General features: G+C 35.7%; 1 protein-coding gene and 1 long non-coding RNA gene across 3 annotated transcripts; one reads left to right on the forward strand and one right to left on the reverse strand.

Annotated features, from left to right (window-relative positions):
• Nucleotides 1–9586: 9586 nt before the first annotated feature.
• Nucleotides 9587–20743, reverse strand: pnck (pregnancy up-regulated nonubiquitous CaM kinase). The gene is made up of 12 exons (XM_058784922.1): nt 20585–20743; nt 20010–20112; nt 19631–19762; nt 19415–19489; nt 17567–17705; nt 17240–17363; nt 16543–16618; nt 16343–16455; nt 13917–13995; nt 12490–12577; nt 11815–11905; nt 9587–11330 (listed from the first exon to the last, which is right to left on the reverse strand). The coding sequence occupies exons 2-12, from the start codon at nt 20081–20083 to the stop codon at nt 11320–11322; spliced, it is 1002 nt and encodes a 333-aa protein (XP_058640905.1). The 5' UTR covers nt 20084–20112; nt 20585–20743; the 3' UTR covers nt 9587–11319.
• Nucleotides 13921–24119, forward strand: LOC131545784 (uncharacterized). Of its 2 annotated transcripts, none has more exons than XR_009272497.1 (3): nt 13921–13971; nt 20030–20094; nt 23994–24106. It is a non-coding gene; the product is annotated as an uncharacterized LOC131545784 (long non-coding RNA). The 2 variants fall into 2 exon arrangements; XR_009272498.1 differs by lacking the exon at nt 13921–13971 and adding an exon at nt 21107–21296 and having other exon boundaries at nt 20053–20094; nt 23994–24119.
• The last annotated feature ends 1873 nt before the right edge of the window (nt 24120–25992 follow it).

A 25992-nucleotide genomic window follows, 5' to 3' on the forward strand; every position in this document is an offset into this window, starting at 1 on the left:
TAGCTGCGTCCTGACACGTCTGAGTCTGGATCGGACCGCCAACAATATGTTTGGTGTCACCTTAAAGATTAGCACCCGTCCGCCTCGAAGTTCAGAGTGTGCTAATCGCCCACACCCTTTGATGTCGCCCTCCTCCGAGTGTGCAAACTCTGGGTAATAATTGAAACCATCAAAGGCTCTCGCACGTAATCCCTGACTATGGCAAATCCCCTACTCTACGTCTCGCTCTCCATCTCTCTCTCTTTCTCTCCTTAAACCACAGCAAGGAAAAAAATAGGGGCGTCTTAAATTAATGTGCTTAGCTTTTCCATCAAGACATGACAGATCTTTGCAAATTATCCCTTTGAATAGGTCACGGTTTCACAGTTCTTCCCAGCTACAGTTTTTCACTCGCTCCCCCTCTCTGCTTTATTTTTTTTTCCCCATTCCTCTTTTCATATTTTCTGGGGTTTCATTTGTCACTTGAACATTGATTTGAGAGCGCAATCCATTTTTGTTCCCTTAAAAGCATTAATACTCTCTGGATTTGTCGGGGAGACGGCACTGTCTACTGAACGTCTTTTGTGATTGGAAAATTTTGCATGATTAATAACCTAACGACTGAAATGTGCTTTGACAGGCACAATCCTCCTGTTTGATCTCAGCTGGCTTATACTGGTCTATGACGACATGCGTCAATCATTGTCAGTTTTTCATTATATAACTCTAATTCTCATGCGTCCAGAGCGCATAGATTTGTAAAGTCTTTGGCGTGGATTAATTTCAAACCAGTTTTTGCTTTCAGAAGATCTTTAATGCAAAGAATCTTTAGTTGAGATGGGTCTTCTCTGTTAGTCCTCTGTAGGGAAAGGGAAAATGATATAGTTTCTTCAGATGTGAACATCAGTGCTCGAGTTGGTTTACCCTGAAAATTAAAATTGCACTGCATGACTTCTTTCTGATGTCAAAGACAAAATAGAGATTGAGGAGAATGTTTATGCTGCTCTTTTCTGTACTATGAAAGTGAATGAGGATAGATTTGTCAAGCTTGAAAAGAGGGGAGTAAAGTAAACTATATCATAAAGTGGTCCATATGACTAATGCACTGTTACACAAATCTTTTGAACAATAAAACTACTTTGTGTTATAGAACAGACCAACATTTGATTTTGATGTTTAAAAGAAGTTTCTCACCAACGCTGATTTGGTGAATGATTTGATCAAAAGCATCAAAAAACATTGATATTGTGAAATATTGTTACAATTTCATATAACTGTTTTCTAATGTAATATATTTTAAAATGTAATTTCTAGTCTTCGGTGTCACGTGATCCTTCAGAAATCATTCTAATATGCTAAATTGCTGCTCAAGAAAGGTTTATTATTATCATTGTTGAAAACGGTTGCGCTGCTTAATATTTTTGTGAAAACTATGATGCATTTTTTCAGGATCTTTGATAAATAGAAAATTCAAAAGCATTTAACTGCAGCAGCAGAGAGGAATTTTCAGTGAATTACTTAAATTTCAGTCTCTTTCTTGTCATATGACTTTAGGAGTTTTGAAATATAACACACAATTCATATGATCTATGAATTTAAAGTCTTACCTGATATTTGTTTGTTCCACAGTTGAAAGAAAGTCATATGGGTTTGGAATGACATGAGGGTAAAATGATGAGAGTAAATGATGACAGAATCTTCATTTCTGGGTTAACAATCCCTTTAAGCAAATCAAATGAGTAACATACTTAAAAAAAAAAAAGCAACATATTCATTGTTCATTACTGTATGACCCAAACCATTTTGCCCTCTGTTTGTATTTCCAACATATGCTCAGCACTGACCTTTTGCACTGGGATTAAATATAGGTCATATTGTGAATAAACCAAGACTCAGCAGCAGCTTTGTGCTGTTTTTCCACGTCACCCATGTGACTCATTTATCTCTGCAGCCCTCCTACATCATATGTCACACTGGCGTGCTTTCTGAAATTGCATTTTCCTAATCCTTCATTTCGAAAGCCATTCCCCCAAAACCGCAAGCAATTAGGATAACATCGGGCAAATTTATCATCATTTTCAGCTTGAATATCTTACTGCGAAATGTGAAATAATGATGCTGATTATTCATGAAAAGCTCATTTCAAACTGCATCTCTGTGTGTTTCGTCAGTGTTATCTATCACATCTGCTTTGAAGGTACAGTAGGTCCTGATGGCCAGAATCAGAAATGCATCAACTTAGCATGTCAAATATGTTAGAAACAGAAATGTGATTTTAGCAAGTCCTATCATGTTCAATTATTCAAAAACTCATTTCAAGGCATATTTCACCCAAAAAAATGTCTTTTTTTCATCTTTCTTTCATGGAAAATTATCCAGAACCTTCTCGCAGTCTGTATGCGCAATATTTCAAGTCTTCTGAAGCCGTATGATAGGTTTGTATTGGGAACATACTGAAATTTATCATATTTCTTGACTGAAAGACTGAAAATCTTTCCCTCGGATTTTGAATATACAGATATGCAAAAATGTAGAATATGTGCAAAATTGTGTTTGCATATATTCAAATATTGCCTGAACAAGTTATTTATGCCAAGCAGAATTATTACTCGCGTGTGTCATAGCTAAATATTCATGATTAATATTTAAAGATTGTCATGTAATAAAAGATTAAATTTCATTGTGTTCCCGCATATGCAAATATACTGTATGTACATATATCAAATTTCCATATACAAAATATGTCATAAGAAGTAAAAACATATATGAAACTTATAAGAAACTGAAACAATTTCATTTATTAATATGAATATCTAACCCATTTTGGACATATATGTCATATACAGTACATGTATATCCATCCTAAAACCCATCAATACATGTTGATGTTATATACAAGTAAATATAAAAGATAGACATGTATTTATACATTTATATTTATACATGTATTTTGCATATACAGGCTTTACATGGGGATTTTATTCAAATGATAAATGTATGTAAGTTATGTTACGTATAAATGGCAATGCCACTCTTGATATAGGCCAGTATATGTCATATCCAGTATTACATTTACATATGGGCCTCAAAAAATGTAATTTGACTGCAGAAGCCTTGGAATAAGCCGTATGGACTACATTAATATGCTTTTTTGTATTTTCATCTAGTTTTGTGTTTCACAGAAGGAAGTAAGTCATACATGAAATGGCATGAGGGCGAGTAAATGATTCGAGAGAATTCATTTCTTAGGGCCTGTACCTTTAAATTGTTAGATGGTCATGCTGGTTGATTAAAGCAGTCAGTATATTTGTTCATATTGCTAAACTGCCATTTACAAATGTCAATCACATGCTTGGCTACATAAGTGCATCGATTGTGCATTGCAAAAAGGAAACATACAGGCACACTGTTTGATGGACACCGGGCTTTGAATGGACCTGATCAATAAATGGGTAGAGAAAGATCCAGTTCCTTTTCCCTGTCTCGCCTCACAATGGGGAATCGCAGTAGTACGTCTCCCTCTATATGAAAACAGTCCGCACACACAAAAAAGCCTTTATCATCCTAACTCGATGACACAATGGCCCTGCTCTCCTCTCTCCACGCTGGCGACTCAATGTCAGCTCTCTTCACTTCTCCCCCAAAAGCTGTTTCCAGCACCTCCCCGACATTTCCATAATCACTTCATCCGTGCGATGTGATCGGACTCGCATACAAAAAGGAAGACATTAGCCCCGATTTGAACTGCTAAAGCTTTGCCAGAGCGAAGGGGCTGTTTTGGGCAGATAAGAGGTTTTGGCAGGACAGCGACGGTGGAAAGCGGTGAAAACTCAACTCTGCTGCACGCTAGCCCACTTATTATTACAGCTCCTGTAAGAAGGGCTGTTTTTCTTTTCTCAAACTTCATTTTATTATTCATTCCCGCATTTGTTTTGTGAACGGGGCGGCACGGTTTCATTTCATTGTATTCATTCAAATCGTGCGGCTTGTGTCGAGGTGCGAGCGAAAATCAAAACAGGCTGTTTTCTGTCATCCTGGCGAGATGTGCTTTTTACGGTTGCCTCTGTTGTTCTGAATGAGTCAGGTGGTGTAGTTTCTCTATTTTAGTGTTAAATCTTTAGATCTCGAGCGTTAAACACCGAACACATGCTGCTCGCCTTGAGCACTGCAGAACGTACTCTGTCAGAATATCAGACTAACACGCTGAGCTCTTATTGTTTTTTGCTAATGTTTTAAGTTCATTGAATTTGATAAAGTTGTTGAGTCTTTAACTTCATGTGGTTTTTCTTATTCTCTGCATGAAAAAAAAAAAAGCTTTGATTGCTTGGACTAAACTTCCACTTTTGTTCCCTTTCCTGTCAGGTTTCTTCACACTTTGAAATTGGCATTAATTTTCACAATACATTGGATAAATGTGCATTTTTTTAAACCAAAAGGTACGTTTATCCAAGGGAGACATCATTACCACATTTGCGTGACCAAAGTGTATTTGGATATTTTAAATCGTATGCTTTATGCAGTGATTTGCCAGGTTCGGTGTTTTACTCATGTTTTTGTTTCTGTGGTTTAAAACCCCAAACCCTAAGGTGCTATAAGTGTAAGCCATTTTGATAACTTCATATGCCATTTCTACAAAATGCATTTCGGGTTGGCTGGTTTTCAGATTGGCCTAAAAAGGGTGGACCACTTCCTCAATGTTTTTAGCCGTTTACAGAGCATAGGGTTATCAAAGAGACATCACAAACAATACTGATATGCATTTGCATCATTCAAAATTATGTGGTTGGTAAGATTTTAAAAGATTGTTACAAAATATAAATGCTGTTCTTTAAAGAATCCTGAAAAAATGCATCACGGTTTCCACAAAAACAATAAGCAGAACTACTGTTTTCAGTTCAGTTTCACATTGACAATCCTAAGAAATTAGCATATTAGAATGATTTCTGAAGGTTCATGTGACACTGAAGACTGGAGTAATGATGTTGAAAATTCAGCTTTGATCACTGAAATAAATTGCATTTTAAAATATATTCAAATAGAAAACAGTTATTGTAGTTTTCATTGTATTTTGTAAACACAGCTTTGGTGAGCAGAAAAGACTTCTTTTGAAAACCCCAAATATTTGAATGGTAGTCTATTTCAGGTAAAATTTTATATATTTTACATGTGCTGTTCCATAAAGAAATGTAGTAGAATACTACACTTAAAATATAAAATAAATTTCTAAGTTGTAAATAAAACAAAGATTGGAGAATGTGTTACAAGAAAATACTATTTCAGTCTTTCTACTACAAAATTTCCTGTTCAATTAAGTTTATTACTTGCTGTTTCTTTGAAGTTGTCTTTTTATTCCATTGTAAGAGCATGCTAGTATGCTATTGCAAATTCAGCTGCAGATTTCTCTGTTAAAAGCAATTTCTTTTTGATTTAGCAGCCTGCATAAAATGTTCCCATTACCTCATATATATCACAGAAATAGGTGTAGTGGTGTCTTTTTGACATATATGGCAGAAATGGTATGAGTAGTACAGTATGCTAGTATGCGATTCCAAATTCAGCCGGTGTCTGTCTTCCAGTGGATGTATTGCAGGAAATGTAATGAACATGAACGGCTCGCTAAAGGCAATTTCTGTGGTGACAAGCAGCAATGAGAAATGCATTGAAGTTTTTCGTCATCAGTAGTAGTTCATTTCTCCTAGTTTGACCGGATTACGTTCATACCAATTGCGAACTGCACTACAGTCCGCATGAACCACCGTTTCAAATGGACTCTGACATTCAATGAACTCACGCCACAGTGTCCAAGGAAAGATTTAGTAATTTTCTGTTGTTTTATTCAAAACAGAAAGATTTCCCGAGTCATTTGTGACCCCTTTGAAGACGTTCATGAGGCTTTCATCCTCTTTCTTCTGTGATTAAGGACATCTTGGAAAAGATTTCGCAATTTGCTGTTGCGTCAGATGAGTCTGTATTTGAGCAAGACGCAGGTGCAATCGGTCAAGTCAAAGTGTGTTTTCACACTCTCCCCTGCTCTAGAATAAGTGGATTGAGGATTGTTATCTACAAAAGTGAGCAAAAGTGGCCACTCCAGCAAGATTACCTGAGCACCATCTCGGAAACCCTCAGATCTGCGATTCCAGCGACAGCAGAGGACAGACCAAGCTATTGTTTCGAGCATTAATGGATTTTTCCATTGGCTCTGTCATGTTAGAAACATCTGGCTCTATTGCTGGGCAGTGAAGCATTATAGTAGCTACGGCAGGCTGTCAGAGTCGACTAGTGGCGCACCGTGGCCTGCTGGAACCAGTCATGGAGATGGACAGTGGCAGGTGTTCTCAAACACACCTCAGCATAATTGCAGTTTCCATTGTCATCGCACGACCAGAAACGGGAAACTCATGTGACCAAGAACCCCCGTACAAACTTTCCTTTTCTTTTTGCTCTTTTTTAGGAAAATCACCATCTTAATTAAAATGAGTTATGCCAGATGGGTAGCAGATTGTGGTATGGAAATAAGCCAAGTAGGCAGTAAACACAGCTCTGTTAACAAGATGGAATGTTCTTCAACTAACATGCACTCATGCGCTCCTGCCCGAAATAGGTTGTGACGGTCGTGTTTTAAGACCTCAGCTTTGGGTTAAGTGTCTGGCACCATGTGGTTTAGACCATGAAAGTGCATTTTTTGACAATATGAGCTTTGTATTAAAAAGTGGATGTATAATATATAATACGATGATCTCCACATGTCACTAATACAATATATTTTCTTGCAGCATGACAAATGCATTGAAGGCTTTCGTCAACAGTAGTAGTCTCATTTCTCTCCTAGTTTGACAGAATTACGTTCATAGCGATTGCGAACTGCACCAGAGTGTACATGAACCTCCATTTCGAGCGAACTCTGATGTTAAATAAACTCATACCATACATAACTGTCACTGAAAAGGGATTTTTTTGTCATTTAATAATTAGCATTTTCCAATTTAATAATTAATTAGTCATAATTCTTTAATTCTTTTGTTTTTATTCAAGACAGAAATAGTTCCTGAGTCATTTGTGACCATGGTGAAGACATTTATAAGGCTTTCATCCTAAAATATATTAATAAATATATTTAATAATAATTATTATTATTATTTTATAGTTGATATTAATTTATTATTATTATTATTATTATTATTATTATTTGCCCTGCAGATCCTATTTTCTGTCATGTGGTTTTTTTTTTAAATTAATTAATTTGAATTTTTAAACAATTTCTGAATTCTTTTCCACATTGCTTTAGTGTAGCACGTGCAAAAGCAAAAATGACCTTTCATGAATGATTACTTAATTCAAACTTTTAGTACTTTAGCTGGTCATGTGATGTTTTTAACTTTGGCTTATCGCTAAATAAAACAGACATGCAGATACATAGGCCTTCAACCTTCATAAAAACTAAATAATATAAATACATTTAAGTTTCCATCCCCTTGTCCAGAGTTTAATTTTTTTTTTTTTTTCAGAGACAGAACTTTCCCAAGAATGAGACTATAATTTAATTAGTCACTTTAAATTTTTCGAGTTTTCCAGGTTTGGAAAAACACCCCAATATGTGTGATTCACAGGCATGAACTGCATGCACGCTTGCTGGGAAAACAGACAATGACCTTTCAACCGCAGTTAAGTGGACGAGACAGTTCAGGTGTCTGAAGCTGTTAGTGGTAATCCGGGTCACGCTGTGCATTACTTGAGGCGTGCCGTTCCATATCTGATTAAAAACCTCTCCATTAGATATTTATTCACTGCATTAGCTGTGGCTGTTCTAGTGGTATGCATGCACTTTCAAATCACACTTCTGGGGGCGCTGCATTCTAATTGGTCAGCAGAGCATTTCCCACGACCAATCAGAGAGCTTGCTCGCATTCTCTGCCATGGAACATCCTGACAACACGTCTTAACTGGCAGACCATTTTGAGATTGTTTAATATGTAATTGCCTGCGGTGCTGTAAATTGCTTCCTCGTGGTTCCTTCGAAACCACAATACTTAAGGATATTTAATGTTCTACCAAGAGCTGTTTTATTAAAGCTGCCGTCTTTTGATAAGAGCAGAATGTTGTTGTTGTTGTTCTAAATGCTTTCATTTCATAAAAGTCATTTGCACTACATAAAAAAGTGAGATCAAACATATTTTTGTACTCCCCTCGGACCCAGACTACAGCTGCTAAGAGTCTCCGGGTCACTGGGACATTTTTTTTCGCTGGGTTTTTATGTACAGTGAAAAGCTTTCAGGAATCTGTCTCATTAGTTTAGGATAAGGATGGATAACTCTCAGTGCAAATGGCCTTCTGTTTCCTCCCCTACACCGCTTTTGGAGTGCCGAGGTTGATGGTTTCATTCTTACTGTGTGATCTGGTTGTTTCGGTGGCTGTTTGAAGTGTGTAGTAAATCATGCTGAGTGGATGATCTTATTTAAGGTCAATAAAACATTAATCATTAATCTCTCTCCATTCATCTGATAATTAGGCCAGGTGATAAGCTTCTTTGCCAAATGGCAATATCATCACATAGACACTGGCCAATAATGTTGTGACTGCGATTACTGTACATTTATCTGTTGTGCTTAAAGATGTAGAAATGAATCTAGATTTAAACAAAGTTATTATTATAGAAAAAGAAATGGCCATGGCTATTTTTCTTTAACAAATATTTGGCAAAAGAAAAAAGGTTTATCAAGAAATCAAATAACCAGTTTGGAGAATTAGGTTACTTATTCAAAATAATAATAATTCTTATAAATTATGATAATTAAAAAAGGTGTAATTACTGATGTTTGGAAATATGTCTTGCATAACTGCTAAAAAGAGACCTAAAGTGCCCCCTACTGGATTCAATTATTACTTGCTCATATATTACAAAACACACATGATAGACGGATAGATTTGATATTTTACACATTCAAACATTTTTTGTATATATGATCAGCAGATTTATCCAAAGCAACTTTTACTTAAAGTGACACAAAATATTTTTGTTTTTTAAAAAAAAATTTCTTGCATTCTTTTGGAATGGAACTCATGATTTTGGTGTTGATAAAGTTTGAGCTACAGGAATGTATTAGTGAAGATATTAGTGAATAGCCCAACAGAAGGCTAACACATAAAACAAAGCAACTTGGTTTGGACTGCTTTTTTCTATAAATATCCCCTTTTTACAAATCTTACAAGTTGTTTCCTTTAATCCAAAACCACAATCATCCTCACTGATATTCAGATCATGAGCTCATGTATCTTGCCCATTCATGTCTTTTTTTTTTTTTTTTTAAACAGAATTGATTGAATTATCAGTTTGGGCCAGATTTCATTAAGTTGACGGCTGGTCCATGCATGTAGAGCTCTTTCCATGAATTAGAGGGGGCAGCGTATCTGTCTTATCAGCCTATCATTACAGTCAGTGCTGGAGAATCTCTGTTGTTGTTCTTAATTTATGGGCTGTGTGCTTTTGTAAGACTGCTTATAAAGGGGAAGACAATGGATGGCGAGCGTTCAAAATCTAAATCTTTTCTTTTGGCTGTGCCCTATTCTTCATATATCATCCCTGTGACAGATTCACAACACAGCATGCAGATCGGTTTATTTATTCCACAGTGTAATGAGAGCACAGATACAAGGCAACAATTACTATTTACTTCATTTATCTATTGCAATATCCTATTCTATGCCATATTTGTTCTTGAAATTCCACTGATATGCTTCAAATGACAGTACTTACAGCTGACAGACAGTACTACATGACTAAATATCGCGTTCTGTCAAATAGCAGCATGCTGTTATGCGTCAAATACAAGTAGACGGGGAGTAGAACACTTATGAAAACACAAGTTGTGAAGGAGCTGCTCTCCACTGAGGGTATTTTTACAGTGGCAGCCCACTGAAGTGTAGCAGCAGTAGCTCTGGTAGAAGGCTCACTGACAGCGGCGCACTTAAAGCACAGGTGAGTTTCAGAGTCTGCATCAACCTGCCCAACACAGTGACCACTACACTCAGACCCGAAAAAAGAAAATCATGTCATGTTTATGTTGTTCCAAACCTGAATGATTTTTCTTTTTGAGAAAAGTTTAATGAAATGCTCTTTTCTCAAGCATACAATGACAGGAACTGTCAATCAGTGTTATTTTAGTATTATTGATATACTCTTATATATACTGTGTGTGTGTGTGTGCGTATTTTTAAAAGATTTAGTAATTTTGTTGTTATTATATATATATATATTTTTTTTTTTTTTTGTCTTTTTATTAATAATATATAATATAAATATATGTGACCCTGGACGACAAAACCAGTCTTAAGTGTCTCGAAATTGAGATTTATACATCATCTGAAAACTGAATAAATAAGCTTTGCATTGATGTATGGTTCGTTAGGATCGGACAATATTTGGCCGAGATACAACTATTTGAAAATCTAGAATGTGAGGGTGCAAAAAAATCAAAATATTGAGAAAATCACCTTTAAAGTTGTCCAAATGAAGTTCTTAGCAATGCATATTACTAATCAAAAATTAAGTTTTGATACATTTGCGGTAAGAAATTTACAAAATTTCTTCATGGAACATGATCTTTACTTAATATCCTAATGATTTTTGGCATAAAAGAAAAATCGATAATTTTGACCCATACAATGTATTTTTGGCTATTGCTACAAATATACCCCAACTTAAGACTGGTTTTGTGGTCCAGGGTCACATATAGAAGTGTTTTCTTATGGTTTATTTTTACCTTTTAGTTAACAATAATAACCCTGCTGTCAGTCTCCCAAAAAAGGCTTTAAACAGTGTAGCAAAAAATTGGTTTAAACATATTAAATGGTTGGAAAAAATGTTGTATTTTGATTTAAAAATCTGAGGTCAAAAAAGTAAAAAATAAAACATGCATGGATGAATCATTCACCATATGTTCTGTAAGATGCATTTAGAAAGTAGATTAATATCCATTTCTTGCCAACTTTAACTCCACTGCAGTTCTCAAACATTAATTCTCATTTGCATATAGTTCAATATGTGCACGAAGATGCATCTCGCCAAGTTTACTGTCAGTGATGCTGAACGCTATTGGTTCTTACATGTTTCATAACCAATTGGCACATGCCACATTTGAATATGCAAATGCTGTTCAAATTGCTTTTATGATGTTTTGTTTCCTTTTTGGATCTTCACAAAATTGTTCACTGCTTCTAACACAGCGAGTGTCAAGAAAGAACGTCATAAGGGTTTGGAGCAACATGAGGGCGAGTAAATGACACAGTTTTCATGTTTGGTGAACTATTCCTTTAACAGAGACTCGGTTTACTGCCAGTAGATTGTCAGATGGTCCCTGCAACAACAACAACAACAAAAAGAAATAATTTGTTTTCATCGTCTCTCAGAAAAAATAGGAAAACATTAGATTGAACCAAAGTCTGTTTTAAAATGAAATTCAAATTGATTTGAACTGAAATGATGAGAAATCTACATGGATTAAACATTGCAATCAAGTGAAATTCATGTCAATGTTATCAAAATTTTTAGCTGTTTCATTCATCAAAATAGAATGCAACCCACTGACTCGTGAACCATTTTCAGCTATTAAAATGTTAAAGTGAAAAGTTGTGAAGCTTTGTGCTTGTACTTTTGGTCTAACGATTATGCAACAGTTTGTTGGCCAAACAGTGGAGAAAAAAAAATCTATAACACATATTCATATTCAGTCTAAAATTTTGGTTACTCCATATTATTTTCTCAATAAAAGCAAAATCATTTTAGTGCTGTTGTCCTGAATATCATCTACAGATAATCACAGTCATGTGACGTCTCCTCACCTACACTTGTGGAGTGACTCCCTTCGTCGTCTTCCCCAGTGTGGGTTTTCTTAGTTAAATGACGCACGATGATGGTGGCATTAAAGGCTCTCTGGAACACAAAGCAAATATCTTTAAATGGCAAACAGTGAACCTACGCTGCATATAAGAACAGAAAAGTCAGTTTAATGTTTGGAGGCATTTATTGCACTAGAACTAAAAGCCTGATAGTTACAGCAATTACAGTGCTTGCCCTTTTAAAGGTACAATCCGTAATTGCATGGCAGGGCAGACAATCAGGAGTAAAGCAACAAACGACTGGCGGCAAATAATAACAAAGCCTCTATATGCCGCTTAAGTAACTCTAGCCATACATTTGCAAATGCAAAGTGCTGTATCAGCCTCAGAGGTCACAGACATGGGTCATATAGAGCTATTTTACACATCACACATGCAGGAGTCTTGTGTTTTAGTAGTCTAGTCAATTTTTGATCTTACTCAAAAACAGCCCACTTAGACGCGACTAATGCAGTGCTTCTCTACTGGTTTGTTTCAGGACCCTGATTTGAACTCAACCCAGTCAACCGACCAGATGACAACTGTACTGTTTGCATCAGGTTGTCCATGGTTGTATGAGGCTAAGGCTGTGATGTTGGCAGATTAAAGTTGCCTCAGGTTTGTTTTCTTCACTCTTACCTTCCAGTGACTCTTGGCAAAGTTCTTCTGAATCTGTGCTGACACTGAGCCGTGGATGTTCTTGTCTAGAGCCGCACCTCCTGATATCCTGCCGTTAAGAAGCAATAATATTCATTCAGAATTAAACAAGTACACAACTGTTCACATGTTAGAAAGAGGTCAGTAAGAGTAATACTATTATTCAGCACTCAAAAGTGACAGTAAAACATTTATAATGTTAGAAAAAGACCTCTTTTTCGAATAAATGTTGTTCTTTTGAACTTTCTATTCTTCAAAGAATCTTTGAAAAACACAATTGTTTTCAACATTGATGGTAATAAGAAATGTGTCTTGAGCAGCAAATCAGTATATTGTGATCATGTGACACTGAAGACTACCGTAATGATGCTGAAAATTCAGCTTTGTATCATAGGAATAAATTACATTTAAAAAAATCTTACCGACATCAACCTTTTGAATGGTAGTGTATATCCTCACACTAAAACACCAGTCATAAACTCAGTAATATACAACTCATACAGTATCTTGCAATGATCTAAGCAGAAATCTCAATTGACTACAGAATTAAAAGAAGAGCAAATGGAGACTGTTAAGTCTTCTGCTCCATTTACAACTCACAATTCTGAGGCAAAAAGTCTGAATTTTAAGGAAAGAACTAGCAATGGCAAAGGAAAAATTAGCTTTTTTACTCTGTGGCAGAAAAAAAACAGTACTCCAAGATTTATGCAGAATTATGAGGGGGAAAAAGGTCAGAATCACGAGATATAAACTCCAAATTCTGAGTTTATATCTCACAATTCTGTGTTTCTATTCTGAGAAAAAAAGTCTGAATTGTGAGAGAAAAAAATCGCAATTACGTTTTTTTCATAGTGGAAAAAACTTCCATACCAATTTGATCTGAGCCACTATCCACATTCATTTACTAGCTCTATAGTCTTACTGTATGGCAGCAATTTCTCTATGTCTCCTAAGGAACTTTAAGAGAAATATCTCAGACAGAGATGACGGTCAGAGAATGAAGCATAATTGGAAACTCAAAGGACACTCTTGAGCAACATCTGAGCAATTAAAACTTTCTTCTGGGAAGCTATAATGTATGTTATTCAAGTACCAAAAAAAAATCCTATGCCTCAAATAATCCGTATTTCTCTAAATGCATTACTTCTTTGAGCACTCTGTTCCATTTCATTTCTGCAATGAAAATTATAATTGTTTTGTGCTTCTTAAAGATCTCAGAGTGCTGCAGGTGAAGAGACATCTGTTTATTCTATATTTCATAATCCTCTTCCTGTCTGCGCACGCCCTCCCACGCCGCTGCACAGATGTCACCCAGCTCTTCATCTGTTCTTCAAGGTCAGCCTCTCTTTTTACCGCTGATCAACCCTTCAGCTCCCCGTCCGCCTCTTTCCTGCTATTTATGGACTCACCAAGGATGCTGCAAGGCCTGGTCACAATTGAACCTCTTCGCTGGATCCTTCTGCAGTAAGTGAACTATGAAGTCTTTCGCTGAAGCATTTGTGGGCAGGAAGAGGCAGAGAACACAAGAAGATCAATACCACTTAATGTGGCCAGCATTTGGCGTGTTTAGAGCTGCATTATAAAACATTCTGCATTAATATAATGAAAGAAGTTTTTAAAACCGCTCATGAAAGCATTAATGCTTTGATTCTAAATTTCATGCAATTATTTCCTAAGCTATTGCAGAAAGCAAAAACATTGATTACAATTGAAATGGATCACAGTGCATCAATATAAATTCCATGGAATGAAACAGTCATACATATTTTTGGGTGGACTGTCCCTTTAAGAGTGCTTTATGTAACTGCATAATATATGCATAATGCAAAATTGCACAAGCACACTTTTCAAGCACAACATTTAACAAAAAGTTTGCATTTAAGATTTTTTTTTTTTTAAATTTTAATTTAAAATAATTTTTTATAAACTAAGAAAATTACATTATTTAGACTCTTGATTTTGTACAGTATTTTGTGTCTGACATTTAAGTGTTTCATACATTCATAAACCATCCTCAGTTCAAAATTTCACTTTTTTATAAAAAAATAAATGCTATTCATTTTTACACATTTTTAACAGTAGCATTAAATAATGCTAAATGGAAATATCAGATATAAACAGTGTTGGGGAAAGTTACTTTTAAAAGTAATGCATTACAATTTTGCGTTACTCCCTGAAAAAGTAACTAATTACGTTACTCAGTTACTTTTTATGGAAAGTAATGTGTTACGTTACTTTTGCGTTACTTTTTAAATCTGGACATGGCTTGCTTCTTTGTTTTTAATATAAAAAATTCTAATGTAAAAGCACCTTTTGCACCATAAGCGAAATGTTTTCACTTCAGGCTGTAAGAAAGTTGCATTCATGCAGGAGAAGATCACTCTTCAGCTTTAAAAAAAATAAAGCACAAATGTTAGTTTATCTAAAGTAATTTTTGCTTATTAGTATGGTTGAATTGCATCATGAAAGGTCAGCAGCAAAGACACTGGTTAATAAAATGGGATTAAATACATAAAGGATATTTGTATTATTTAACCTATTTAATTATTGCAGGTTTGCGTCATATTCTGAGTTTGCTTTTCACTGTTTTTATTAATTTTGAGGAATATTGAATCTGTTTTTGTGAGTGAGATGAATTAATGCATGTTCACATTTAGTCTAGAACTACAATAACGTCATGTTTACTCCCGATTTGCCGACAGGAGACTTGTCAGTCAATAAATGGGGGAAAAAGTAACTGGAGTTACTTATTTGAAAAAAGTAACTCAGTTATTTCCTTAGAAATTCAAAAGTAATGCGTTAAGTTACTTGAAAAAAGTAATCTGATTACGTAACTTGCGTTACTTGTAATGCGTTACCTCCAACACTGGATATAAATATGTAATTTTGCCGTATTAAAAAAACAATACATACAGTACTTCTGACCTGGTCTAGGAGGCATGGAGCATCATTAAATGGGCATTCGGATTGAGGATGCTATGAATGTGATTTGGTCATTCTTAAAGGGTTACTCCACCACTTGTCATTAATCACTTACCCCCATGTCGTTCCAAACCTGTAAAAGCTTTGTTTGTCTTCGGAACACAATTTAAGATATTTTGGATGAAAACCGGGAGGCTTGTGACTGTCCCATTGACTGCCAAACAGTTAACACTGTCAAGGCCCAGAAAAGTATGAAAGACATCGTCAAAATAGTCCATCTGCCATCAGTGGTTCAACCGTAATTTTCCGAAGCTATGAGAATACTTTTTGTACGCAAAGAAAACAAAAATAACGACTTTATTCAACAATTCATCTCATCTGCGTTAGCGTAGCGCCATTTTGGAGAGTATCCGCTGGACGCAAACAGTGTACGCTGTTCCATGTCAGCCGCACCACACGGATATGTTCCTATGTTCTTTTACGATTTGATTTGAACGAAAACAGCGTCCAAATCCTTGTGGTGCGGCTGACACAGAACAGCGTACGCTGTTTGCGTCCAGCGGATACTCTCCAAAATGGCACTATGCTGACGCAGACGAGACGTTATTTTTGTTTTCTTTGTGTACAAAAAGTATTCTCGTAGCTTTGTAAAATTACGGTTGAACCACTGGACTATTTTGACTATGCTTTTCATACTTTTCTGGGCCTTGACAGTGTTAATTGTTTGGCAGTCAGTGGGACAGTCACAAGCCTCCCGGTTTTCATCCAAAATATCTTAATTTGTGTTCCGAAGACAGATTAAGCTTTTACAGCTTTGGAACGACATGGGGGTAAGTGATTAATGACAAAATTTTCATTTTGGGGTGGAGTAACCCCTTAAAATACAGTAAGAGAGATATTATTGTGGTCATACCGGAGTCAGAGATGTCGTCCCAGTATGGCGAATCAAATTCATATTCAGCCTTTATGATCAGCTTGTAGAGTTGTGTGTCGTTGTCATCGTAGAATGGAGGATAGCCACAGAGTCTGCCAGGAAATCAAAAACTGCTGATACAGACTCTTCATCCTGGAATTTTATTCATGTAGGGTGAACAATATTAATCCAGCACTCACAGAATAAATGTAATCACCCCAATGGCCCAGAGATCCACCTCTTTACCGTATGTGTTCTGCTGTAGAAGTTCAGGAGCTACAAACACATAAGTGAACACCAGTACTCACGAGTTACAGTCAATGGTAAACACTGCGCTCTTAAAACTAATGGGTCTTCAATGGCTCATTGCAGCACTTAAAGTTCAGAAATACACCTGTTTTGGCTTATGTAGGGCTCTTAAAGGGATAGTTCGCCCAAAAATGAAAATTCTGTCATCATTTACTCACCCTCAAGATGTTCCAAACCTCTATAAGTTTCTTTCTTCTGTTGAACATGGAGGAAGATATTTTGAAGAATGAATGTAACCAAACAGTTGATGGTCCCCATTGACTTCCATAGTAGTTTTTGGTTACCCACATTCTTCAAAATATCTTCTTTCATGATCAACAGAAGAAAGAAAGTCATACATGTTTGTCGTCAAAGATGAAACAACTTGACAGTGAGTAAATAATGACAGAATTTTAATTTTTGGTGAACAATCCTTTTAAGTTGCTTTTTTTTTTAGATTAAAGAAAGTTCTCGTGTCACATTAGAGCTTCAGATCTGCATTTGATTCCTGTTTTTTTTAAGTACTGGAACGATGATTTTCTGAGCTTGAATCTGTATGTTACTGCACATGATATTAAGTCATAATCATGATCATAAACTCTCTCTTACCGACATAGGCAGGTGTCCCACAGGCCGTGGAAAGAGCTCCCTGCTCTTCCATTTTAGACAGACCGAAGTCACTGATGACAATTTTGGAGTCTTCTAATGGAGTCTCATACAGTAAATTCTCTGGCTAATAGAGAGAGAACTTATTATGAATGTAATACTCACTCAGCTGAATGCAAAGCACCCACAGTGAAAAGCTGGAATTAAAACTTTTTAATCAAATGTATCGAAGAGCTCTCAAAGCATCACCTGAAAGCCCCTCAACATGAGTGCTCAGAAACTGAAAATGTTAAAACAGAGGCTAAAGTGTTAGATTTTGTTCTCAGGTACCTTTAGATCTCGATGCACAACGCCCAGCTGATGCAGATACTTCACCGCCTGCAGCACCTGGTATTTCACACGACTGGCATCTTTCTCTGTGTAACTGCCTCTCTCCAGAATCCTGTCCAGCAGTTCCCCTCCTGTCAGCCTGAACAACACACTGTCATCAGCATCTGTCTGTCTATCTATCCATATCTATCTATCTATCTATCTATCTATCTATCTATCTGTCTATCTATCTATCTATCTATCTATCTGTCTATCTATCTGTCTATCTATCTATCTATCTATCTATCTATCTATCTATCTATCTATCTATCTATCTATCTATCTATCTATCTATCTATCTATCTGTCTATCTGTCTATCTATCTATCTATCTATCTATCTATCTATCTATCTATCTATCTATCTGTCTGTCTTTCTGTTTATATATCTGTCTATCTGTCGTTCTAGCATTTTGTCGTTCTATCTATCTATCGATCTATCTATCTATCTATCTATCTATCTATCTATCTATCTATCTATCTATCTATCTATCTATCTATCTATCTATCTATCTGTCTATCTGTCTATCTGTCTGTCTGTCTGTCTGTCTGTCTGTCTGTCTGTCTATCTATCTGTCTTTCTGTTTATATATCTGTCTATCTATCTGTCGTTCTAGCATTTTGTCGTTCTATCTATCTATCTATCTATCTATCTATCTATCTATCTATCTATCTATCTATCTATCTATCTATCTATCTATCTATCTATCTATCTATCTATCTATCTGTCTGTCTGTCTGTCTGTCTGTCTGTCTGTCTGTCTGTCTGTCTGTCTGTCTGTCTGTCTGTCTGTCTGTCTATCGTTCTAGCATTTTGTTGTTCAATTGTTCTATTTGTCTGTCTGTCTATCTATCTATCGTTCTAGCATTGTGTCATTCTATTGTTCTATCTATCTGTCTGTCTGTCTGTCTATCTACCTATCTATCTATGTCTCTGTCTGTCTATCTATCTAGCATTCTATCTATCTATCTATCTATCTATCTATCTATCTATCTATCTATCTATCTATCTATCTATCTATCTATCTATCTATCTATCTATCTATCTATCTATCTATCTATCTGTCTGTCTGTCTGTCTGTCTGTCTGTCTGTCTGTCTGTCTACCTATCTATTTGTGTCTCTGTCTATCTATCTATCTATCTATCTATCTGTCTATCTATCCATCTATCCATCTATCCATCTATCCATCTATCCATCTATCCATCTATATATCTATCTATCTGTCTGTCTGTCTGTCTGTCTGTCTATTTATATGTCTCTGTCTGTCTGTCTGTCTGTCTGTCTATCTATCTAGCATTCTATCTATATGTCTGTCTATCTGTCTATCTATCTATCTATCTATCTATCTAGCGTTCTAGCATTTTGTCGTTCTATTGTTCTATTTGTCTGTCTGTCTGTCTATTTAGCATTCTAGCATTTTGTCATTCTATCTATCTATCTATCTATCTATATATCTGTCTATCTGTCTATCTGTCTGTCTGTCTGTCTGTCTGTCTGTCTGTCTGTCTGTCTGTCTGTCTATCTATCTATCTATATGTTTCTGTCTGTCTGTCTAGGATTCTGTCTATCTATCTAGCATTATATGTATCGTCCTATCTATTGTTCTATCTATTGTTCGGTTTGTCGTTCTATCTATCATCATATCATTCCAATGTTCTATATGTCTATTTGTCTGTCTCTATTTATTTATCTAGCTTTCTTTCTAGCTATCATTTGTTCTGTCTATCGCTCTATCATTAAGTCTAATCCTGTGAAACTAAAAAACTTTTTTACTACAATATTTTCATTTTTCACACTCAGGTCCACTCACAGTGTCATTACCAAATACATTTTGGTAGGAGTCTCAAAGGTTTCCTCCAAAGACACAATATTTTCATGATTTATTCTGTGAAGAAATCACAAGAGACAAATAAAAACATAAGATTTCTGTAAAACTTCACTGTACTCTAATAACCAAGAAAATATAAACAAAAAGTCATGCAATTTAATCAATTAATCCTTTTTTTTTTTTTTTTAAATCACTGACCTGCGTAATACTGCAATCTCATTCTCCAGCATGGATTCTTTTCCCTTTAGCGCTCTCTTGCGGATGCACTTGACAGCCACAAGCTTCTGAGTGCATCTGTGCTGAGCCACTCGAACCTCAGAGAATGAACCCCTGAGACATTATACATTTATTTTATTTATAATTCAGCTGTAATGAGTTTTGTTCTAAATTAATGGCTAATTATAAGTTTGTGTGCCATGGGCACATTATGAAGGAGTCTCCAGAGTCTCCATAATAATATTTTCTGCTTCTAGTCGACAAGTCTTTAAATGTGTTTAGTAAACCAAAACGTCAAAATCTACTCTGAAGTCATTACGTGTTCAGAATACTTTTAAATATTGAATATATGAAAACTCACTCTCCCAGTTTCTCTTTCAGCTCATAAACAGCATTGATGTCATCTTTCTTCAGAAGATCTCTCAATAGAGGCATCGTAAGGCAGGGTAAGTGTGATCTGCGTACTACATACACAGACACACACAACACTAATATGAGCATGCAAATAAGTACCGAAAATCATCAGCACATTCATTTTAAGCCTGAAGCAACACATTTGACATGCCCTCTACAGCAACAGGCACTCAAGAAAATGCTTTTCAATACATGCAAATGCCAAATTCTGATTCCTTTTGGAGATTTCAATGACTAGCAATGAGTTTTGACAGATTTTCTTTTCCACCACACAAGCTCTGATGGGAAAACAGTTTCAAACGCTCTCTCTGATGTTTTATTCCCTTGAAATAAAAAGGCACTATTAGCACAACTTCATTTTTTTTTTTACCAAAAACGCCTCTCTTTTGACATGCAGATAACTAGTGCAATTACACATATCTACACATGAAGGAATAGTCATCATTGAAATGAGATCAATAATCAGTGATATTCTCCCCAGAACACCCTTTAGAAAAGAGATCTAAGCAAAAGCTCAATTACCTGCTGATTGCTGCTGTGAAAATCTGGAAGGCAACCGTTTCTGTTCACGTCACCAAACTCCCAACAGCCTCTCTGCTCTCTCTTTAATCGAAAATCACATTCATTTTACACTGATGACCTTGAACGCCCACATGCTTTATAGAGGAAAAGTGACTTTTGAAAGAGATGAAGGACAACAGGAGAGCAGGCACAGAAAGCAGAGAGAAAGTGATAAAGAAAAATAGAGTGATTGAGATGGAGAGAGAGAAAAAGAGGTTTGGCCAAACAACAACAGGTCTCTTAAGACTGGTTCAGACTTCCTGAAATGTAATGCTTGAATGCATGATAAGGACAGATGAACATTGTCTCCAAGATATATTTGATGCCTTCTGCTCGTTGCACATTAAATAAGCATTCTTCATGATAACAGTCAGACTTTGCTGAACTGAAAGTGCTACCGTTTGTTTTCAGATGCCTTGAGATCGTCAGAAGCCTCTGTCTCTGTTTACATTATTGAGGCTGTTTTTGGTATTGCTCCCACAGATCCTGAGCTCTCGCAGCTCTCCTTGTACGGGCACAGGGGTTTTCCACAGAAGTGTTAGCATTCCACCCGTCTGTCCTGTGAACACTGTACACACACACACACACTCACTCGTAAACCCTACACGACGCTGACTGTCCCACCTGCTGTGTGTTTTGGCCTTTATATCTGCTGTCTAACAAGGTATTAAAGGTAAATGGGTGAAATGTGAATTGACATTAATCATACATATGATACTGAAACATCATATAAGGCCTTTACAAAACAACAAATCATGTGCAAACACAATATTCTATGCATTATTAGACAATATTGACCAAATCTGTTGCAAATTGATGTGATGAATAATTACAGCAATGAACTATAAACTTTACCTTTGAAGTTTTTATAAGTTACAAACCATTGTAAAATGCTGCTCTTGTTGATTAAGTAATTTGTATTTCTCTTTCTCCACTACCAAATGTGTTGTAATAAAGAATGACCACAAGAGGGAAGCCTTGATTAACTTTAATTTCAAAATAAAGAGCCCAACAACTACACTCTTAAGAAAAAAGGTGCTTCACGATGCCATAGAAGAAACTTTTTGTCTAAATGGTTCCATAAAGAACCTTTAACATCTGAAGAAACTTCCTGTTTCACAAAAGGTTCTTTGATGGCGAAAGAAGGTTCTTCAGACTATAAAAGGTAAGAAAGAGATGGTTCTTTAAAGAACCTTTAACTGAACGGTTCTTTGTGGAACCAAAAATGGTTCTTCTATGGCATCGCTTGAAGCACCTTTTGAAGCACCTTTATTTTTAAGAGTGTATTTAAGTAAATGTAGTGTCTCTCTATACAGTGCTTTCTAATAAATACTATATAAATTACTATATATATTTGAGCTTATATATTTTATAATATATAGTGGGGCAAAAAAGTATTTAGTCAGCCACCAATTGTGCAAGTTCTCCCACTTAAAAAGATGAGAGAGGCCTGTAATTTTCATCATAGGTATACCTCAACTATGAGAGACAAAATGAGAAAAAAAAATCCAGAAAATCACATTGTAGGATTTTTAAAGAATTTATTTGTAAATTATGGTGGAAAATAAGTATTTGGTCAATAACAAAATTTCATCTCAATACTTTGTTATATACCCTTTGTTGGCAGAGGTCAAACGTTTTCTGTAAGTCTTCACACACTGTTGCTGGTATTTTGGCCCATTCCTCCATGCAGATCTCCTCTAGAGCAGTAATGTTTTGGGGCTGTCGCTGGGCAACACGGACTTTCAACTCCCTCCAAAGATTTTTGATGGGGTTGAGATCTGGAGACTGGCTAGGCCACTCCAGGACCTTGAAATGCTTCTTCTGAAGCCACTCCTTCGTTGCCAGGCGGTGTGTTTGGGATCATTGTCATGCTGAAAGACCCAGCCACGTTTCATCTTCAATGCCCTTGCTGATGGAAGGAGGTTTTCACTCAAAATCTCACCATACATGGCCCCATTCATTCTTTCGTTTACACGGATCAGTCGTCCTGGTCCCTTTGCAGAAAAACAGCCCCAAAGCATGATGTTTCCACCCCCATGCTTCACAGTAGGTATGGTGTTCTTTGGATGCAACTCAGCATTCTTTCTCCTCCAAACACGACAAGTTGAGTTTTTACCAAAAAGTTCTATTTTGGTTTCATCTGACCATATGACATTCTCCCAATGCTCTCTAGCAAACTTCAGACGGGCCGGACATGTACTGGCTTAAGCAGGGGGACACGTCTGGCACTGCAGAATTTGAGTCCCTGGCGTTGCAGTGTGTTACTGATGGTAGCCTTTGTTACTTTGGTCTCAGCTCTCTGCAGGTCATTCACTAGGTCCCCCCGTGTGGTTCTGGGATTTTTGCTCACAGTTCTTGTGATCATTTTGACTCCACGGGGTGAGATCTTGCGTGGAGCCCCAGATTGAGGGAGATTATCAGTGGTTTTGTATGTCTTCCATTTTCTAATAATTGCTCCCACAGTTGATTTCTTCACTCCAAGCTGCTTACCCATTGCAGATTCAGTCTTCCCAGCCTGGTGCAGGTCTACAATTTTGTTTCTGGTGTCCTTTGACAGCTCTTTGGTCTTGGCCATGGTGGAGTTTGGAGTTGGACTGTTTGAGGTTGTGGACAGGTGTCTTTTATACTGACAACGAGTTCAAACAGATGCCATTAATACAGGTAACGAGTGGAGGACAGAGGAGCCTCTTAAAGAAGAAGTTACAGGTCTGTGAGAGCCAGAAATCTTGCTTGTTTGTAGGTGACCAAATACTTATTTTACGGAGGAATTTACCAATTAATTCTTTAAAAATCCTACAATGTGATTTTCTGGATTTTTTTTTTCTCATTTTGTCTCTCATAGTTGAGGTATACCTATGATGAAAATTACAGGCCTCTCTCATCTTTTTAAGTTGGAGAACTTGCACAATTGGTGGCTGACTAAATACTTTTTTGCCCCACTGTATATATATATATATATGTAATGTTGCATTTGCATATGTTTTCTGTGAAGTGCTTTGTAAACATTTTTACTTGGTGCAATTTATTACAAATGTTTTATAAACATTTTACAAAATTTACAAACAATACGTGAATACATAAAATTTTTATATAGATAGAATTTTTTTAAAAACATTGTTTACTGATTTTATTGCCGTAAATATATACTATTTATATATATTCATTCATTCATTTGCATATATTCATTTTATATTTATTATTTTTGTACATTATTTTCATTGTTTTTAATAAAAATAAGATTTATTTATAATTAATTACTATTATTTATTTTTGGGTATTTTTTTATTACATGTTGCATTTGCATATATCTGTTTTTTGTATGTAAAGATGATTACTATTTAAATTATTATTTATTTATTTTTATCAGAGTGAAGATGAGGGGAGTAAAATATGAACAGGATATAGGACCATGACAGCCCAGACTCGAAACAACATCTCCCATGTGAATATAACTCAACATATCGAACCATACACATCCTCTACAACTCCAAGGTATATTTTTTTATATAAACATTTTTACTCTATAAACAATATGCTGGGGTTCAAGATCAGTTAATTTTTCTATATTTTTGATCGCACAGAAATAAATGATGATGGCCACCACATCAACACCATTGTTACCATAAAACATTTGTCTGAAATCCTCTTAGTCCAGGTTTCTTGCACCAAATACAGTCGTAGTTTATTTTCTACCCTCTTTCTGATCATAAAATGAAACAGGCTGTTTTGCTGCTAAGATTTCTACATGAAATTGATCTGTTTTGATTGGCGTTCCGCTGCATAGCGTCATAGTACACAGTGTTGTTCTCCGGGGGGGCTAGAAAACCCTGTTTCCTATTATACGTCCCGCTTTAATGTCACACACGCTTAAATCTTTAGTTGGTGATGCTTGTTGTGCCATCATTCGTGTACTGTATATCTCACCGTGTTGAAGCGACTTAACCTTAGAACTGAACGTTATGTCCAGAGTTCACAGGAAGCAGCAGCTCTGGCATTTGAAATGCTTTTAGTTTTGCGAGATACTGAACAAGATGTTTGTAATCCCCGCCAGTCACTGGACAAATATGCTTTTGAATATTACACACAGTGATGCTATAACTGGCAGCTGTGTATGAATGTGATAAAATGTTCTCAAGAACCTGTTTACTTTTCTCTGATTTGCCTGCAAAAAACAATAGCTTTTTTAAATTAATTACATGTTTTTAAAAATAATTTGTACATTTTTTTCACAGTTTCATACTGAGTTTTTTATCCATTTTGGCTTAATCATTTGGGTTTTATTGGTTTATATTATTATTATTACTTGGTTTATTGGATTTAATAATCACTATTAAATATATTTTACATATATCTTAAATATAAAAAAAGATCATTTCTAAATCAAGTATTAAATAACAGAATTACATGCTCTTTAATTTTGCAAATGCATTCAACTGTCAAAACTGCAGGGCTTTTAATGGTCTAAAGTTTATCAATTAGTTCAAATTTTCAAAAAACTACATTTTCTGAAAAATACACTACCGTTCAAAAGTTTGGGTAGTTTGAAGTTTGAGTACATTTTTTATTGTTTTTGAGTGTCTCAATACAATAAAAAAAAAAATAATAATAATAATATATATATATATATATATATATATATATATATATATATATATATATATATATATATATATATATATATATATATTTATTTATTTATTTATTTAAAAAAACTGTTTTCTGTTTTAAAACATATTAAAATGGAATTCATTCCTGTGATGCAAAGCTGAATTTTCAGCATCATTTCTCCAGTCTTCAGTGTCACATGATCCTTCAGAAATCATTCTAATATTCTGATTTGCTGCTCAAGAAACTTCTGGTTCTGGGTCAAAAGAGTTCACCCATAAGTCTCTATTATATTCTGGTCCATCTTTTCAGTTTTAATAATATTACCTAATAAATGATTTGTCATAGGACTTCATATATACTTTGAACTCTTCTGCTCTCTTAAAACTGGAAAAAGTAATTGGCAATAAAGAATAACTCCTCTGTTACAGGATCTCATGTTATCCAAATTCTGCATCTGCTGGTGGTTTTCTCTCCTCGATCAAGCCAACTGTCTTCACAGTCACCCTCAAATTATGTGCAAACACACACGTATGCAGCCTATCAATCACCCTGTAATAATGCTATATGACCAAACAGAGCTCTAATATTGCATGCAGGATGTCAACAGATATGTTAGACAGAAGTTTGTTTTAAATATTGTAGGGACTGTTTGTCTGACCAATGGCAGACAGGGGGAGTGTTCAGGAAACCAGTCTGAAAGGTCATTTTTTGCTTTTTTTAGTTGGACAGAAAATCAATACACTTCAGATTACATTTCA

This window comes from Onychostoma macrolepis, chromosome 08, assembly GCF_012432095.1.
Source record: "Onychostoma macrolepis isolate SWU-2019 chromosome 08, ASM1243209v1, whole genome shotgun sequence".
Taxonomy (NCBI): domain Eukaryota; kingdom Metazoa; phylum Chordata; class Actinopteri; order Cypriniformes; family Cyprinidae; genus Onychostoma; species Onychostoma macrolepis.